We start from the raw sequence: 18,409 nt of genomic DNA, 5'->3' as shown, positions 1-18,409 counted from the left end.
TGGTCATGGTCCACAAACCTTCTGTTGGCCCAGGACAGGAACCATTCCCGAAGACAACTCATCAGACATGGAAGGGACTGGACAATGGGTTGGAGAGAGATGCTGATGAAGAGTGAGCTACTTGTATCAGGTGGACACTTGAGACTATGTTGGCATCTCATGTCTAGAGGGGAGATGGGAGGGTAGAGAGGGTTAGAAACTGGCATAATGGCCACGAAAGGAGAGACTGGAAGGAGGGAGCAGCCTGACTCATTAGGGGGAGAGTAAGTGGGAGTATGGAGTAAGGTGTATATAAGCTTATATGTGACAGTCTGACTTGATTTGTAAACTTTCACTTAAAGCACAATAAAAATCATTTAAAAAAAAAAAAAAGATAGACCAGACTTGCTGGCCTGACAGAGACTGGAGAAACCCTGAGAGTATGGCCCCTGGACAGGCTTTCAGCTCAGTAATGAGGTCACTCCTGAAGTTCACCCTTCAGCCAAAGATCGAACAGGCCCACGGAACAAAACAAGACTAAAGGGGTGCATCAACCCTGGGGCAGGGACTGGAAGGCAGGAGCGGACAGGAAAGCTGGTAATAGGGAACCCAGGGTTGAGAAGGGAGAGTGTTGACATGTCATGGGGTTATTAACCAATGTCATAGAACAATGTGTGTACTAACTGTTTGATGAGAAACTAGCTCTATAAATCTTCATCTAAAGTACAATAAAAAATGAATAAATAAATAAAAAGAAAAGAAAAAAAAAAGAATAGACAATTCTACCATAGCGAGAACAAGAAAAACAAAACCGGTTGCTGTCAAGTTGATTCTAACTCATACAGACCCTACAGGACAGAGAAGAGCTGTCTCCTAGGGTTTCCAAGGCTGTAATCCTCACGGAAGCAGCCTGCCACATCTTTCTTCTGAGGAGTGGCTGGTAGGTTCAAACTGCTGCTGGTTAACGCATCTGGCCACTAACCAAAAGGTTGGAGATTCGAGTCCACCCAGAGGTGTCTCGGAAGAAAGGCCTGGCAACCTACTTCAATAAATCACCCACTGAAAGCCCTATGGAGCGAAGTTCTACCCTGACACACGTGGGATTGTCATGAGTCAGGGTCAACTCAGTGAGAACTGGTTTGGTGTTTTGGTTTCTGACTATGATTACCTCTCAGAAACCCAGTTCTTTGTCTCTAATTGTCTATCTCTCTCTAAATCCCTCTCTGTCTCTGTGGTCTCTCACCTCTGGGCTTCGCCAGCTTATCCCTCTTCCCTCCTTTCAGGCTTTCCCTCCGTCTCTTGCAAATCCTTCTTCCTCTGCCTCAGTGGTATCTCAAGCTGTCCTCACTGTCTCTTTCCTCTCTCTGGCACCGGCCCCTCCAAGCCACCTCCCTTTCCACCATAACCACACAGAGGAGGCGCCTCCATCCCTAACTCCATCAACTCTACAGCTACCCGTTACCTGTTGCCGTCAAGTCGGCTCTGACTCACAGCGACCCTCTACGACAGAGTAGAACTGCCCCATAGGGTTTCCAAGGAGCAGCTGGTGGATTCAAACTGCTGACCTTTTGGTTAGCAGCTGAGCTCTTAACCACTGCGCCACCAGGGCTCCAGGTACTCTACAGTTAAGAGGGGCTTTTCCTCTCCCTGTTTCACCTCCCTCTGGGTCTCTGGAAAGAAGAAGTAGGAACTTTCTCTTTAGGGGACCGCACCCCACCCCCAAGCAGTCACTGGTCCTTGGGGGCTGGCCCAGAAACCTCTAGAGCTTCTGCACCCCTCTCCTCCACCCACAGCCAGCTGAGTCACCCTCTGCTTTCTCCCCGTCATGCCTTTCTCCATGACATCAAGCTTCTCCCAGGGCTTGCAAGCGGACCGTTGGAAGGGCGGCGTCACCTGTGTCACGACGCCCTGCCCCTTCCCACCCTCCAGAAGAGGCTCTGGCTGTGGATGGTGTCGGCGTGACAGCATTTATTCCAGACTCCAGTGTCCACAGATGAGGGGCGGGGCCGGGGTGGGGATCCAGTGTCAGACTATGCAGCAGGACGGCAGGTTGGGGGACCAGCAAGGGAGGCAGGAGGTAAAAATAGCCCCAGCCGCCCGACCCTCAGAGCCTCATCCCAGGCCAGGGCCTGGGCTTGGGTCCAGGAGCTATTCTGGGGCCTGGGAGAGTCACACTCCCTGGAGGGAGGCCCCCTCCCATCTCCTTTCCCTCCCAGCCAGTGGCTGCTCTGGGTCCTGCCCAGGCAGAGGAAGGAAGGGAGGGAGGGCCGGAGAGCGAGTGGAGAGGGAAGGCAGGGGCGGGCAGAGGTGTGAGCAAGGCCGGTTGTCTGGTCCTCTGATGCCCACTGCAGATCTGGGTCCAGTGACCGCCTCAGGGAGGTCCATGGGCTCAGCACTGGGAAGAAGGTAGAGAGGGTTAGGCTGTGCTCACAGAGGCCCTGCCACTGCCCAGCGGGCCCCCTCTTATCAAGGTGCCCAGGCCCTTACTCACCTCATCTCCAAAGCCCCCGCTGCCACCCCTGGCTCCTCCAGAGGCACCTCCCATGAGAAGGCCTCTCTGCTCTGGCCTCTCTGACCCTGAGTGGCTCAGGTCTGGCTCCCCAGGTGGCCTGCAGGGAGGAGACGGCATGTCAGAGGTGGTCAGGGTTGGGATAGGAATTGGGGATAGAAGGGCAGAGATGGAGTTAAGGTGGGTGGGGATGGAGTGGAGGGTGGGAATGGCTTAGGGTTAGGGATAGGGGTAGGAATTGGAAATGAGGGTGGGTACAGGGTTAAAGACACTGTCGGGTTGGAGATGGCAGTGTGGTTGGGGATGGTTATGGGTTGTGTTTGCAGCTGGAAATGGCGATGAGACTAGAGTTAGAGAGGGGCTTGGGAATGGGGTGGAAGTTGGGTTTGGTGATGGTTACAGGTTGGGTTTGGGATTAAGGATGTGGCTGCGGAAGAGATTGGGGGCAGATGATCAGTTGGGGCTGGAGGAAAAGTTGGAGCTAAAGGCTGAGGGTGGCTGGAGCTGGGGTTGGCAACAGGGATGAATTTGTGGATGGTTGGGATTGAGAATGAGGATGTAGTCGGGTGGGTTGAAGATGACATTAGTTCTGAGATGGTCATAGGTTGGGTTTGGGATAAAGGATGGGGGCGGGGTTGGGATTGGTGATGAAGTTGGGTTTGGGGATGGGAATGGGGTTAAACTGGGTTTGAGAATGGGGATGAGTTTGGGAATGGTTACAGGTTGCCCCTGGGGATGGGATTCGGTTTGGGTTGGTGTTCAACTGGGTTTAGAAATGGGTGTGGGTTTGGGAATGGCTAGGAGTTGGGTTAAGGGATGTGTATGGGGTTGGGGATGGCTATGGGTTGGGTTTGGGTTTGGGGTTCAGCTGAGAATGGAGTTGGGGATGAGGTCAGGGTTGGAGCTAGGGATCGGAAGGATCACAGAGGTTCATTTAGAGGCTGCAGGTCACTCACGGTGCTCCCTTCTCTCCCCGCCGGCAGCAGCCAGGACGTCCCTTACGTCTCATGCAATAGAATGCAGCAACGACCAGGAGCAGGAGACTCACACTGACAGCCACGGCCATGACAGCCACTCCTGCCTGGGCAGTCTGGGGGGCCACTGCAGCAACAGGGCAGAGAAAGGGGTTAGTCAGCAGGGTTCTGTCTGCCCCGTGCCTGGCTCCCCTGCCCCCACCATGGGTACTCACCGGCACCAAAGTGGAAGACATGCCGGACGTTCCCGTGGGGGTTGGAGGCCTCACAGGAGACGCCGTCACGGCTCAGGGCACTGGTCACCTTCAGGATCAGGGAGCTGCTCACCCAGCCCTGCCCTCCGGGGGCCAACTCTGCTGGCTGAGGAGGCTCGGGTCAGGCCCTCATGCATGGCGCCAAGGGCTGGGGTGAGGGCAGCGGTGGAGGATGACCAGGTCCCCAGGGAGTGAGGGACGCAATGCCTGGCTCAGTGAGGGGGCTGAGGAAGGATGCCTGGGTCCCAGAAGAGGATTCGGGGTGAAGAGGAAGGTCCCTTACACTACCACCCAGCCGGCTCCAGCTGAGTTTGGGCACTGGGTAGCCGCGAGCAAAGCAGACCAGCTTGACTTCATCTCCTTCCTGCCAGCTGCCCTCAGCCTTGGGCTGGGTCTCATCTGCCCTCAGCTCAGGTAACCCTGTGGGGGGCAGCGGTGGGGATCAAAGTGAGAGAGAGGCACAGAATGGGAGGGAGCCAGAAAGAGAAAAAGGAAAGGACTAGAGGGAAAGACAGGAGTCCCTGGGTGGTGCAAATGGTTAAGTGCTCAACACTAGCCGAAAGGCTGGCGGTTCGAACACACCCAGAGGCACCTCAGAAGACAGGCCTGTCGATCTGCTTCCAAATGGTCACAGTCTTGAAAACTCTATGGGGCCGTTCTACTCTGCACATGTGGGGTCGCCATCAGTCAGAAATGACTCGACGGCCACTAACAGCAACCATAGATGGGAAGACGGAGGATCCAGCCACGGGCATGTCCTGTTTGTCCCGGCCCCCCACCCCACTGTACACCATCCAGGCCTGCCCCCCACCCCAAACCTTGGACCAGCAGCTTGAAGCTTTGTGTGCGGCTCAGGAGGGGCACCATGGACATGGAGGCCTCACAGATGTAAGTGCCAGCAGAGTCAAAGGTGACGGAGCTGAGCGAGAGTGTGGGGCTGTCCCCCATGGGTGTCGAGTCCTAGGGAGGGGAGAGGCAAGGCAGTGAGGAGGCGAGGGCTTGACGAAGGGAGAGGGGTGCAGGTGGAGGGTGCGTGGCTGGGGCCCCAATCCTTCACCTTGGTCCAGTGCAGGGCAGGGGTGGGCAGGCCTTGAACAGAGCAGTTCACATCTGCGCTGCCGCCCAGCAGTAAGAAAAGCTCCTCTCCCACGCTGAGCTCCAGGGGGTCCAGGTCTGTGGTGGGGGACACACACACTGTCACTTTCCCAACCTCTCACCCACACAGGGATTCTCCAGGGCTGTCGGGGTACAGACATTAACGGATACTCCTAAGCACGGAATGGAGCCCTAGTGGCACAGTGGTTAAGTGCTACGGCTGCTAGCCAAGAGGTTGGCAGTTTGAATTCACCAGACGCTCCTAGGAAACCCTATGGGGCACTTCTCCGTCCTACAGGGTCACTGTGAGTCGGAATCGGGTTTGGGTTTTTTGGTTTAGGCACAGAATGCCAAGTGTTCCCCATCTTGTCCTCATGAAATCTCCATCCTTCCATCCAAGTCCTCAAGCTAAACTCTACAAATCTGACTCTAAAATACAGGCCAACTTGACCCCTTTCTTCCGGAGCGGACACCTGAGCCGGAGGTTAATAGATAACCCGGAGGTGTGAAGTATTCCTCACAGCCTTGCCACCCATCCTGTTACTCAAACCAAACAAGCCCTTGCTTCCCCCATCCATCGTGTCCTTATCCACTCTGCTGTCAAAGTGGACCCTCCCACTGCTCTCCACCTCCTACTCCGATGTGCTCAGATGCTGCAGTCACTTCTTCACAGGTCTCCCTGCTGCTACTCTTGTTCTTTCCAGTCCATCCTCCACTTAGCAGCCAGAGGGGTCCTTTCAAAACACACATTGGTCAGCCCTCTCCTTTGCTTAAAAATCCTGCAGTGGCTCCCCAGTACCCTCAGCATCAAGGCCAAATTCCTTAACACAGCCTGTAATATCCTACCTGGTCTGGCCCCTGCCCACCTCTTTGGCTTCATCTCCCACCCTCCCCCTTGCCCAGTAAGCTCCAACCACCACGTTCTCTTGTTGTATGCCAAAATGGGCCCTGCCTCAGGGCCTTTGCACTTGCTGTTCCCGCTGCCCAGAATGCTCTTCTTCTAGCTCTTCCCGTTTCTGATTCCTTCTTGTTCTTTGTGTCCTTGCTCAAACGTCCCCTTCTCAGAAAGGCCTCCCTGACCACCTGTTGTGGAAACGCAGATGCCTCCTCTAGGATTTACTCCTCCAGCTGCTGCTGAGAAGGCTGTCAGCTGTCAACCCTCTCTGGGAACTGCCACAGCTGCAGGGAGCCCCCTCGCCCAAGGTCATGCCCCTTTCCGGGTGCAGCCCACACCCAGTGACTACATGGGGGTACGAAGGCCCAGCTCTCCAGCCCCAACTCTGAAGGGCCAACTCAGCTTCCAAGCACCCTAGGGGAGAATGGAGGCCTTGCTGCAAGGACATCACAGTCCCATTTCTCCCTCTGCCCCACCCCTCTCTCAACAGATATTGACGCCAAGGTGGTGGTGGCTGTTGTCAGTTGCCATCGAATCTGCTCCAAATCACAGCAATCTTACATGTAACAGAATGAAACGCTGCCTGGTCCTGTGCCATCTTATGATTGCTGGTATGTCTGAGTCCATTTTTTCAGATACGTTTCCAAGTATTCTCCAATAAACTTCCTGCTTGCAGATCTCTGAATCAGAATCTGCTTTCAGGAAAACAACTCCCCCCATTTAAACACCCCCTGCTCCCCTGCCAATCCCTCTATCTCACCCACCCTGTGTTATTCCCTGTCATGCACGTATTGCTACCCAGTGTCTTCTTTAGCATTTACGAGCTCTGGGAAGGAGGGGGCTGGGCTGCCTTGTTCACAAGTGTGTCCCCAACATCTGGCACAGGGTCTTGTCCCAGGTAAGAGTGCATAGGTCCTTGTTGTTGTTATTCGTTGCCATCAAGTCAATTCTGACTCATGGAGACCCCATGTGTTTGCAGAGTAGAACTGCGTTCCACGGGGTTTTCAAGGCTGTGATCTTTAGGAGTCAGAGGACAATCGATCAGAGGGCTCTCTCTAAAGTGCAAACCTGATCCTCCTCTGCTTAGAACCTACCATGGCTCCCCAGTGCCCTCAGAAGAAAGCCCAGCCCCTCACCTCAGCCCAGGTAAGGCTGAAGGTGACTCTGGGTGGATTCGAATCACCAATCTTCCAGCTAGTCATCAAGTGCTTAACCCTTTGTGCCACTCAAGGATTCCTTAGGTTCTTAGGTCCTTCAATAAGGAGTTCTGAGAAGGAACAGCCCTTCCGCAGGGCTCGGGTACCAGCGGACTAAGATTTCTTAGAAGACTGGGTAGGAAATAGATGGTAGAGAGGGTGGGAATTTAACGAAAAAGTGAGGAGAAAAGCCTGGGCTGTGATGAAGAGATAACCTTGACGGGGGAGAAGCAACAGCTGAAGGTCAAGCTGCCCAAGTGGGCAAAGCCAGACCTTGAAGGGCTTTGAAGGCTGTGGTGAGGAGCTGGACTTTCTCCTAGGAGCCCTGGTGAGCCATGGTAGGTTCTGAGCAGAGAAAGGTCAGGTTTGTGTTTCGAAAGAGCCCTCTGATCAGACTGACAACAGCAACTCGAAAGGTCAGATAGGAAGTGTAGGGGGGGCTCAGAGTTTATGTTAACGGGGGAGGAATCATACAGAAAAGGAGGATGAGAATGATGGCACAACTTGAAGGATGCACTCAATGTCACTGCATTATTGTAGGTGTAGAAACTGTTGAATCGGTGTACGTTTTGCTGTGTATATTTTCTACAACGACAACAAAAATAAATTACTAAAAAAAAAGGAGTCCTCTAATGAGAAGGCAGAGGGGGTCAGAAGCTGGGTGAATGGACACGAAAATAGAGGGTGGAGAGGAGGAGTGTGCTGTCTCATTGGGGGAGAGCAATTAGGAGTATATAGCAAGGTGTATATGAATTTTTGTATGAGAGACTGACTTGATTGGTAAACTTTCACTTAAAGCACAGTAAAAATTAAAAAAAAAAAAAGGAGTCCTCTGGTTGCCTTGTGTTGAGTGGGTTGGAGGAGAGGAGACTGAGGCAGGAGACCAAGGAGGAAGGTAGGGCAGGGACCCAGGGGGAGAGAAGGCAGCTGGACCAGGGAGGGAGAGAAAGGGTTCGAGGGAGAATGTTCCAGAAAGGGGATGAAGGTGAGGAGGCAGTGGATGTCAGGGGCCCCGTCCTTTTCCTCCACCCTCTCCTAGGTTTCTCACAGGCCACATGCAGCTCCAGGGTCTGGGAGAGCTGGGCGTCCTCTGGGGCATCGTAGTCCTCCACCTTACAGCCGTAGGTACCACTCTGGCCCCGACGCACGCCTTGCAGAGTCAGGTTTCCGTCCAGGTTTGTGTTCAGCACTGTCTCCTGCTGGTCCTGGGGGCCATGGATGAGGAATCAGGTTTAGGAGCTACCCCGGGCAGGGGGGGTCATGCTAAGCCCGGGGCCACCGAGGTCAGAGTCAGGGGTCTTGGTGGGTCAGGGGTCACCAGGTTAGTATCATATTAGGTCTGATCCCACTCAAGTAAGAGGTCAGAGGTCCTGTGAGGTCAAGGGTCCCCCAAGGCAGGTATCATGCTAAGTGAGGACTCTCAAATCAGGGGTCAAGGTCCTGTTAGGTCAGGAGTCACCCAAGATAGGTATCATGCTAAGTTAAAAAAAAAAAAAAAAAACCCAAACCAAACCTGTTGCCGTGGAGTCGAATCTGACTCATGGAGACCCCATGTGTTACAGAGTAGAACTGCTGCATAGGGTTTTCTTGGCTGTAATCTTTATGGAAGCAGACTGCCAGGCCTTTCTTCCTGGCGCTGTTGGGTAAGTGAGAACTGCCAGCCTTTAGATTTACAGTCCTGCGCAAACTTTATACTAAGTCTGGACTCTCTCAAATCAGGGTTGGGGTCCTGTTAGGTCAGAGATCACCTAAGACAGGTATCACGCTAGGTCAAACCCAAACCAAACCAAACCTGTTCCTGTGGAGTCAATCCTGACTCATAGTAACCCTATAGGACAGAGTAGAACTGCCCCATAGGGTTTCCAAGGCTGTAATCTTTATGGAAGCAGACTGCCACTTCTTTCACCCACAGAACAGCTGGTGGATCCAAGCTGCTGACCTTTTGGTTGGTAGCCAAGTGCTTAACCACTGCACCACCCAATCTCCTATGCTAAGTCAGAATCCTCTCAAATTAGGGGTCAAGGTGGTCAGCAGCCACCCAGGTCTAATGTTAGAAGCTAGTGCTGGTGAGCTTGTCCCAGAGGTCAGGGGCTGAGGGTTTATAAGGGACAATGGAGTGATCACCTGAAAACGGAAAAAGGTGTACTCTGGGTTGGGACTACCATCCCCCCGGCAGAGTAGTTGGACTGTGTCGCCCTCTCGTACCCAGCCCTCTGTGGTTGATGGGCTGGCCCGCCAGAAGTGTACATTCTCCGTGGGATCTAAGGAAAGGGCACAGAGATTAGGGGTCAGGGGTGAGAGGCAGGACTGGATTAAGGGAGAAAGATCAGCACTAAGGTTGGTCAAAGGTTAGAGGTCAAATGTTTGAGGGCTTAGGTTCACACATCATCTGAGATCAGGAACCAGAGGTAAGAGGTTGAGAGAAGCTGAAGTTACAGGTCAAGGGTCAGAGGTCAGTGTGTGTGACAGGTCAGTGTGAGATTAGGGGCCTGATGTCATCCTGGGACTCAATTTAGTGTGAGGTGAGTGCGGAGAGGGGAGAGCTCAATGTTTAGTCATAAAACTTGATGGGGCTCGGAGTAATATGGATGGTCAGAGGTTAGAGGTCAGAGGCCAGCACCGGCACGCATTTGTGTGTGAGGCACTGTGAGGTAGGTCAGGCCATGGTGAGGAGGGGTCAGAGGTCAGGGCCAGCACAGACTCACAGTGCAGGGTGAGGTGGAAGGGAGGGCTGTCCAGGCGGCCGTGGCGGCCCCTGGGCTGGCTATAATGAGCGGCACAGTGGAAGCTGGCATCCCGGTCGGCTTTGTGGAGCCGAAGGTAGAGGACACTGGAGAGAGACTGCAGGCCTGAGGCCTCCCGGATGGTGCGGCTGGCCGTGTAGCCCTCTGGGAGAGACAGGGAGAGATGGTCAGTAACCCCCAGCCAGCCCCTCACCCCCACCCCCATGGCTGCAGTGCCGCTCACCCGGGTTCACCTTCGTGGGCACCTCCAGGCGCTGCCCGTTTCGATACCACGTGATCTGGGGGGCTGGGTTCCCATTCCGGCTGTAGCAGGTGGCAATCTGAGGCAGATGCAGGTGTGGCCCTGGGCTTAGAGCCAGGGCTCTCAAGTCTAGGTCCCCAGGCTCTCCTCCCGCAGGACCCCTCATTATTCACACCCAAGAATCTGGGTTCCCAATCCCCTCCTCTCCCAAGTTTCAGGAGTCCAGGTCTCCGTTCCCCTCCTCCCTCAGATCCAGGAGTCCAGGCCCCCAACTCCCTCCTCCCTCAGATCCAGGAGTCTGGCTCCTCAGCCCCCTCCTCCCTCAGACACAGGAGTCCAGCCCCCAGCCCTCACCTCCCTCAGATCCAGGCATCTGGACTCCAGCCAGTCACCTCCTTGCAACAACCCAGGGATTCAGACCCCTCCTCTGTCCAGGCCCCAGCCTCTTCCTCCCCCAGGACCCTGGACTCAAGGTCTATTCCCAAGGTACCTTATGTGCCAAGTTTTCCATCACAGACAGTGTCCCTTTGTTGGGCTCAACCTCGGTGGCCTCTGGTTTTGCTATGGAGAAGACGTTAAAGCCAGGAGCCTCTCCCTCAGCTCTCACCTGCCTCCCTGCCCCCGGGGAGACCCAGGACACTCACCAAAGACACGGAGCCGTGCGGTGGCCTCGGCAGTGCCTGCCGCCCCAGCCTTCACCACACACACGTAGTCCTGCTCGTCGCTCACCTGGGCCTCAGTCATCACCAGGCGCCCCTGGGAGTCCAGCTGGTATGGGGGGCTGCGGCTCCAGGAGTCAGACACTGTGCCCTGCAGCTTCGAACCCTGCAGCTCCACCGAGGTCAGGATGTGGCGGGCCCCAGACCGATCCACCTGCGAGCAGGCAGGGCCTTAGCTCAGGCTGCCCAGTTCGACCCTCCTCCACCCCTCCCCTTCTCTTTCCACATCGCTTTCATTCTGCTCCTCTAAGGGCCTGTCCTTTTTCATCTTGCTTTCTCTCTCAGGTCCCTCTGCCCCTTTCTCCGCCTCCTTCCACCCTTGCTTCCCTATCTTTTGACTTCCTTTGCTTTCTCTCTCCCTCTGCCTCCATCTCATTCTGTTCCCGTCTTTCTTTCACTCTGTCTCCTCCCTTGTCTTCTCGTTTTCTTTCTCTCTTGGAACAAAGGCCTGGTGATCTGCTTCCATAAAGATTACAGCCAAGAAAACACTATGGAGCGCAATTCTACTCTGTCACACATGGAGCCGCCATGAATCGGAATCAACTTGATGGCAATGGGTTTCTCTCTCTCTCTCCCTCTCTCTCGATTCCTGCCCTGGGGTCTCTTGCTTTCTTGGTGTCTCTGTCTCTGAAAGTTCTCTCTCTCAAGAGCCAGCACTCCAAAGGACAAAATCATTCTAGTCTCAGCTGTACCCAGCCAGCAGGGAACCTTGTGAGTCCTTGCTGGGCCTTAATTTCCCCATCTGTAAAATGGAAACACAGTTTGGTGGATTGCTAAGGGTCCTTTGGGCTCTGTCAAGGTAGCCTTTGCAGACCTGAGTGCCCTGACTCCCGGCCTGCAGCGCTCACCAGGAACCATTTCATCACATAGTGGTCTTGGGCCCCCGAGGGGGTACAGTTCAGAGTGACAGGCTCTCCTCGCATCACCTCCACCAATGGGGGCACGGATACCTGCACTTCAGCCTCAGCATCTGCAGGAGAACAAGAGAGCGCTCGCCCACTGCCACCAGGGACAGTCGGCAAGACAGAGTCCCTCCTCCCTCAGACCCGGGAGTCCAGGCCCCAGCCCCAGGAGTCCAGGTCCCCAGCCCCTCCTCCCTCAGACCCAGGAGTCCAGGTCCCCGGCCCCCTCCTCCCTTAGACCCAGGAGTCCAGGCCCCAGTCTCCTCCTCCCTCAGACCCAGGAGTCCAAGTCCTCAGACCCCTCCTCCCTCAGACCCAGGAGTCCCAGCCCCCAGTCCCCCCTCTCTCAGACCCAGGAGTCCAGGCCCCAGCCCCCTCCTCCCTCAGACCCAGGAGTCCAGGCCCCAGGACCCTCCTCCCTCAGACCCAGGAGTCCAGGCCCCCAGCTTCTTCCTCCCTCAGATCCAGGAGTCCAGGCCCCAGCCCCCTCCTCCCTCAGACCCAGGAGTCCAGGCCCCAGCCCCCTCCTCCCTCAGACCCAGGAATCGGGGGCCCCCACCCCCCATCTCTTATCTCTGTCTCTGACAGTTTCTCTCCATCTCTCCCTTCACTTGCCGAGCTGAGGGTTCATCCCTGGGTGGCACAGTGCCCTGGGGACCTCCATTCAATCAGCCTGGCTGAAAACTGTGTCCGCCCTGCTTCTCCCACTAGACCAAATGCCCTCAGAGTAGCACCCGGGCTGGGCCTGCCCAGTGACGTGGGCACCTGTCTCTCTCCATTCTGGTCTCCATCTCTGCACAGGTGATGCTCAACCTAGGTCTCAGTCTATTTCTTGGTTTTGGTGCATTAATCTCTCAGTTTCTCTGTCTCTCTGGGTCTCTATCTCTCAGCCTGTCTCTTTCAGTCCCTGGGTCTCTCATCCTCCCTCAGAAGTGGGGTCTGGGGTGTAGGTTGCGGCTGGGCCTGGAGCTGAGGCGGGCTGGGTGCGTGGGGGTGGTGAGGGGGGACAGGGCTGGGCAGGTTTCAGGAATGTGGGAGGGACAGGCTGGATCAGACCTGCCCGGCTTGGCGCCAGAGCCCCCTGCTCCCCCTGTCTCTTTGATAGGGGGTAAGGTGAGTCACCCAGAAGAGGGTAGTGTTGAGGCCCAGAATCCTGGGTCCTGAAGGAAAGGGGTCTGGGGTCCTGGCCTCCTGGGACCGAAGGAGGAGGGGGCTGGGGGCCCTGGCTCCTGGGTGTGAGGGAGGAGGGGGCTGGGGCCTGACTCCTGAATCTTGGGAAAGTCAGGGGCTAGGGGGCTGGACTTGTGGCTCTGAGACAGGAAGGGGCTGGAGGCCTGGACTCCTGGGTCTGAGGAGTTGGGGCCTGGGGACCCAGGCTCCTGGATCTGAGGGAGGAGGGGGCTGGGGCCTGACTCCTGAATCTTGGGAAAGTCAGGGGCTAGGGGGCTGGACTCCTGGGTCCCAGGTCCAGGCAGAATGAGCCGTGCTTGTTAGGAAACCACGCTGCTCTTTCACCCTCTGGGCTGGCATACTGGTACCACAGCTCTCAATTCTTAGAACCTCCCTTCCCTGCCCTGCCCAGCCTGGCCCAGCCCAGTCCCTGGGGACCCACTATTTGCCATACTTGTGCCAGGGGCCTGGATTCCCAGGCACCCACTTCTGGCCCCCGCTGGTCCCAGGGGAGTGGGAGTGAGGCCAGGCTGGAGTCTGGGGCAGGGTCTGAGCTACAGACAGAAAAGGAAGGCAGAGAGGTTTACTCTGTCTTCCCCAATCTCTCTCACTGCTCTGTTCCTCAGTTCCCAGCCCCTCAGGGCCTCCTCCCCTCCCACCACCATGCAGGCGTGTGGATTTATCTGGGGCCCCAGGAAGGGGGCACTGTCATTCGGAAACACTGTTCCAGGGTCACTGCCCAGGCCAGTGCTCTAGCCCTTTGTAGAAGGGAAGTGAGCCCTTTGGGGTCTGACCTCCGAGACTATGTTGGAAAAACTCCTAATGAGTGCCACTCGGTGGTTTCTAGCCACAGGGTCTCTAGCTTCTTTGAGGGGTCCCTGACCCCCTCCAAACTTGAAAACCTTTGAGCCAGATCCCTGAGGTTTTGGTCTTTTGTGTCCTGAGGGAAGAGGCTGCTGGAGGCTCGAACTCCTGGTCTGAGGGAGGAGGGGGCTGGGGACCCAGATTCCAGGGTCTGATCTGAGGGAGGGGGACTCGGGGCGAGGACTCCTGGGTCCTGAGTGGGGAGGGAGCTGACTTCTCGGGTGCTTTCTGATCCACTGCCAGGCTATCCCCAGCTCCCCTGCCTGGCTGTCCCCAGGTCTTTCATTGGGACGGGTATCCCCCCATACTCCCATATCCCTTCTCCCTGGGGTTCCCAGGTTTTGCTCCTCCGCCCGGAGTCTCGCAGAGCCACCCCCCAGTGCCGCCCTGTTCTCGGCCCGAGCCATACCTGGACGCGCCCAGAGTAGGAGCGTGAGCAGCAGCAGCCGGGAGGCCCTGCGCGCCCCAGCCAAAGCGTCGGGGGGCTCCATGTTCGCGGAGGTGGCGGCAGCGACTGAGCCCTGGCTGCCTGCGGCTCGGCCGCAGCGGGCAGGGGAGCAGGAGGCCCCGCCCCGCCCCGCCCCGCCCCGCCCTCCGGCCCCCCCACCCCCCCGAGTCCGGGCGCGGGGCCAGCACTTCCCACTGCCCCACAGCGGACCTCCCAGCTCACCGCGAACTGGCGGGTGCGGGGTTCCCTACGCCCTTAAGCCCCGGTGTCCGGGCTAGGCCGACCAGCACCGGTGGCAGTGGCCTGACCGACCAGCCTAGCCTGTGGCCTGGGCTCTGACCTCACCGGCCCCGTCGCGGACGTCTCGTTCCTCAGTCTCTCCAGGGACTTTGGGATCCTTCCCAATATGCTCAGTGACCTGGTCAATGTAAACCAGCAGACCCCAGTACAACCAGTGGCCTACATTGTCCTCTCCCAGTGTCACTAGTGGCTCCCAGTATTACCAGGGACCCACACTGGCCTCTCCCAGTACAAGTAGTCTGACCAGTGACCTGAGTTAGCCTCCCCCAGAACAGCCAGTGAACCCCAGTCCTAACCAGTGGCCTGGGTTGGACTAACTAGTCTGCCCAGTGGCTCCCAGCCTGACCAATGGCCTAGAACAGCTGCTCCAGGTATGCCCTCCCCTGTGGCCAGTGCTCTGAGCTGTTCTCTGGTCAGTGGTCTGGAACCAGCCAGTTCAATCTCATGTATAATAGTCTTCTGATCCCAGCTCTGCGTGGTCCTCTGTGACTGGGGGGGACGGGGCTGCCGGTGTTCTCCCCTGTAGGGCCCTCCCTTTCCGCTCCCATCTCCAGGGAATCCCAGGAATGCCACCCCCCTTCCTCCTCTCTCCTCTGTGCAAGCTCCCTCCCAGCCTTGAGGGAAAGGGAGGGAAGCAGGCAGGCAGTGCAGGTGAGTGGGGGAGGGGAAAGAATCAGTGCACCTGGGTCTGGGGTAAGGAGCCTACCTGGTGAGAAGGTGGGGGTTACAGGTCACACTGGAAGTCACAGGTCAGACTGCCCCAGAGGCTCCTCACAACCCAGGTCACTGCGGGACAAAATCCCCCAGACTGCTGGTTGGGAAGGGAAGTGGGGGTGGTGGGACAGGTTACCTGGGAGAAGCTAGCCCAGGAGCCACTGGTCAGAATGCGGAGTCGCTGGTCAAGGTGGGAGAGGTTCCCGAGGCCTCTGACAGAGTGTGTGTGTGGGGTGTCACATGAGACACAGAGGGGTCTCTTAGATCATAGGTCAGCCTAGAAGTCATTGTCAGATTGGTCAAGGCTACTTATTCATTGCTCATTAAAAAAACAAAACCAAACTTGTTGCTATCGAGTCGATTCTGACTCATAGTGACCCTATAGGACAGCGTAGAGCTGCCCCATAGAGTTTCCAAGGACCAGCTAGTAGATTTGAACTGCTGACCTTTTGGGTAGCAGCCAAGGTCTTAACAACTGTGCCACCAGGGCTCTGCATTGTTCATACAGGAAATCAACTGTTATACTGGGTTATTGTTGTTAGGTGCCTGCCGTGGAGCGGTTCTGACACATAGTGACTCCATGTGACAGAGTAGAACTGCCCCATAGGCTTTTCTAGGCTGTATTCCACAGAAGCAGATCGCTAGGTCTTTCTCCCACAGAGCTGCTGAGTGGGTTCGAATCACCAACCCTTCTGTTAGCAGCTGAGTGCTTAACTGTCTGTGCCACCAAGGCTCCTTGTTATACTGGGAAAGGTGACTTTTTTAGTATTAGTCATACCATCCCCTCCTCCAGGAAGGCCTCTGTACCCCTCAGGCTGAGTCAGCATCCCCCTCTGGGCTCTTCCAGCCCCCTAGGCTCCCCTATCTCAGTCCTGCCAACTCTGGATTGTTGCCATCCGGGGTCAGGTCTGTCTCCTGCTCTGGACTGTGAGCTGTGAGGCCTCTATCACCTCTGTGTCCCCAGCACTCTCTCTCCAGCACAAGCCCAGGCACAGCGCACGTGCTGGGAGAAGGTTTGCAAGACTCAAAACTCAGGAGCACACAGGCTCACATGCAGACCCCACCCAGATTAGATCATCACAGGATACACAGTACAACCTCACACCAGAACCTGAGACCGTGCGGTGGCGCTCCCACACAGCCCCAAGTGCTCTCAGGCACGAGCTCGCACGCTGCCACCCCAGCCACCCACTCCCAGCTCTTCCATCCCCGGCTTGTGCACCTGCTGCCCTGGCCTGGATGGACACTGGTGGGTGCCCTCTCATCAGCTCTCCCCCTTCCGCCTTCCTCAGGAACCCCACTAGCTGAAATTCTAGGAGAGGGAGAAGGAATACATTGAGTGTACACGGAGAAGGAGCCCTGGTGGCACAGTTAAGTGCTCAGCTGGCTGCTAACCAAAAAGTTGGCAGTTTGAACCCACCTAGCAGCTCCACGAGAGAAAAAGACCTGGCAATCTGCTCCCGTAGTGATTATAGCCTAGAAAACCCTATGGGCAGGGGTAGGTTAGCCAGTAAGCAAGATACGCACTGATTTACAGTAAGCAAGGTATGCCGGATTTAATTGTATTTACTTACCAATCTGTAGGGCACAATTTCACAGGGCACACAGCAATAACATATGGAGGATGGAAGTCATAAATACCAGCTGCGGCCCCTTTGCAGACTTGCAGAAACCAGTATTGTAACATCATCTGTCCTTGCCCCTACAATTTATTCCCAAAGAACAGCCAGAAGGATCCTGTTAAAATGTGAGTCAGATAGCATCATTCTTCTGCTCAGATCCTCCCAAGTGGCTCCCTTCTCACCCCAGTAGAAACTGAAGTTCCCTCTGCGGCTCACAAGGTCTTGATCTGGCCTGGTTACCTCTCTGACCCATCCGCTGATCCCTCCCCTTGCTAATTCTTCTTGAGACAACAGTATCCCGGGATTCCAGGCTTTCCCTTCTAAACACTAGGTAAATTCCAGCCTCAGGGCCTTTGTGTCTGCTGTTTCCTCTACTGCGACACCACCCTCTCCTCCCCCGGAAATCCACTTAGCTCCCTCCCTTACCTGCTTGGAATCTGTCCTCTATCATCACCTCCCCAGAGAGCTTTCCTGGCCACTCCTTATTCCCTTTCTCTTACTTCATTTTTCCTCCAAAGCGTTTATCACGGTCAGGTAGGTTATGTTTCGTTATTTTGTTGTTGTTGTTCATCTTGCCCGATAAACAAGAGAATGGGAACTTTGCTTTGTTGACCCCTGTACCCCCAGCTCCTGGAGCCCTGCTTGGTATGGGGAGGAGCCGAACAAATATTTGTGCAACGAATTAATTATTTTGCCAATTCCATCCTTTCCCTGGTGGTGGTGTTGTTGTTGTTGAGTGCCCTCTATCCGATTCTGACTTATAGTGACCCCATGTGTCAGAGGGCCCCACAGTCTTCTAGGCTGGAATCTTTACTGGAGCAGATCACCGGGTTTCTCTGGAGGAGCCACTGGGTGGGTTTGAACCGCCAACCTTTCGGTTAGCAGCTGAGCACTTAACTGTTGAGCTACCAGGGCTCTTTACACGTCACACACAATAAATAAGTATATATATACGTGTATAGATACATAAAATTGTGGTGAAGATACACACACTGAAACTTTTACCAATACAGTAACTCCCACATTATAATTCAATGACATTTTTCATGTTGTACCACCATTGTCACTATCCTTTTCTAAAACATTCCACCACCATTTTTACTTATGTATTTTAACTAAAAGGGGCCCTGGTGGCACAGTGGTTACGTGCTTGGCTGCTATCCAAAAGGTTGGTGGTTCCAACCTACCAGCCCTTCTAAATGTGTCATGATCCCCAATTTGTACAAGCTGTGAACTAATTTTAAAGTTAACCACATGGTATGCTCTATGTAAAATAATAGAATGAAAGTAGAGAAAAGATAAAGCTTGTTAGTTAAAATAAAATCCTAAACCAAACCCGTTGCCGTCGAGTCCATTCCAACTCATAGTGATCCTATAGGACAGAGTAGAACTGCCCCATTGGGTTTCCAAGGTTGGCATCCTTATAGAAGCAGACTGCCACATCTTTTCCCCATGGAGCAGCTGGTGAGTTTGAACCACCGACCTTTCAGTTAGCAGCCGAGTGCTTAACTGCTGCACCACTAGGGCTCCCTATGTCCCCTCCTCTTAAGTCTGTGCGGTCTCGTGACTCATATAACCACAGAAAGTGGCTGAATGACTCCTGAAGTCAGCCCAGAAAAGACCATATAGCTCCAGCCTTGTTCGTTGGAATATTCTCAATGAAGCCTTCAGCCACCTTATAAGCAGTCTGTTACCGCATGGTGGCTGCCATGCTGTGGGGAAGCCCCAAGCAGCCAAAGCAGAGACACGTGGGTGGGCTCTGAGACTCCAGCTCCCAGCTACT

The 18,409-nt window shown here is 55.3% G+C and overlaps 1 protein-coding gene across 2 annotated transcripts; it reads right to left on the bottom strand.

Moving 5' to 3' along the window:
* Window positions 1-1,927: 1,927 nt before the first annotated feature.
* On the bottom strand, window positions 1,928-14,057 carry BCAM (basal cell adhesion molecule (Lutheran blood group)). Of its 2 annotated transcripts, none has more exons than XM_003406475.4 (15): window positions 13,952-14,057; window positions 11,455-11,576; window positions 10,532-10,760; window positions 10,378-10,448; window positions 9,870-9,966; window positions 9,608-9,790; window positions 9,027-9,163; window positions 7,951-8,107; window positions 4,774-4,889; window positions 4,535-4,676; window positions 4,000-4,136; window positions 3,678-3,822; window positions 3,445-3,589; window positions 2,471-2,588; window positions 1,928-2,374 (listed from the first exon to the last, which is right to left on the bottom strand). In XM_003406475.4, the coding sequence occupies exons 1-15, from the start codon at window positions 14,031-14,033 to the stop codon at window positions 2,369-2,371; spliced, it is 1,887 nt and encodes a 628-aa protein (XP_003406523.2). In that variant the 5' UTR covers window positions 14,034-14,057; the 3' UTR covers window positions 1,928-2,368. The 2 variants fall into 2 exon arrangements, with proteins under 2 accessions (XP_003406523.2, XP_023398928.2); XM_023543160.2 differs by having other exon boundaries at window positions 9,108-9,163.
* Window positions 14,058-18,409: the final 4,352 nt, after the last annotated feature.

This window comes from Loxodonta africana, chromosome 11, assembly GCF_030014295.1.
Source record: "Loxodonta africana isolate mLoxAfr1 chromosome 11, mLoxAfr1.hap2, whole genome shotgun sequence".
NCBI classification, from domain to species: domain Eukaryota; kingdom Metazoa; phylum Chordata; class Mammalia; order Proboscidea; family Elephantidae; genus Loxodonta; species Loxodonta africana.
The sequence above is the reverse complement of the archived record's forward strand: the minus strand, read 5'-3'. Positions and strand labels throughout refer to the sequence as shown.

Bases quoted from the DNA above. Each gene is read 5' to 3' on its own strand.
- BCAM (XM_003406475.4), bottom strand. From the start codon at position 14,033: ATGGAGCCCCCCGACGCTTTGGCTGGGGCGCGCAGGGCCTCCCGGCTG. The intron at 11,577-13,951 runs GTATGGCTCGGG...GTTCTCCTGCAG, and splicing joins CCTACTCTGGGCGCGTCCAG to ATGCTGAGGCTGAAGTGCAG. The intron at 4,137-4,534 runs GTTTGGGGTGGG...TGCCCCCCACAG, and splicing joins CTTCAAGCTGCTGGTCCAAG to GGTTACCTGAGCTGAGGGCA.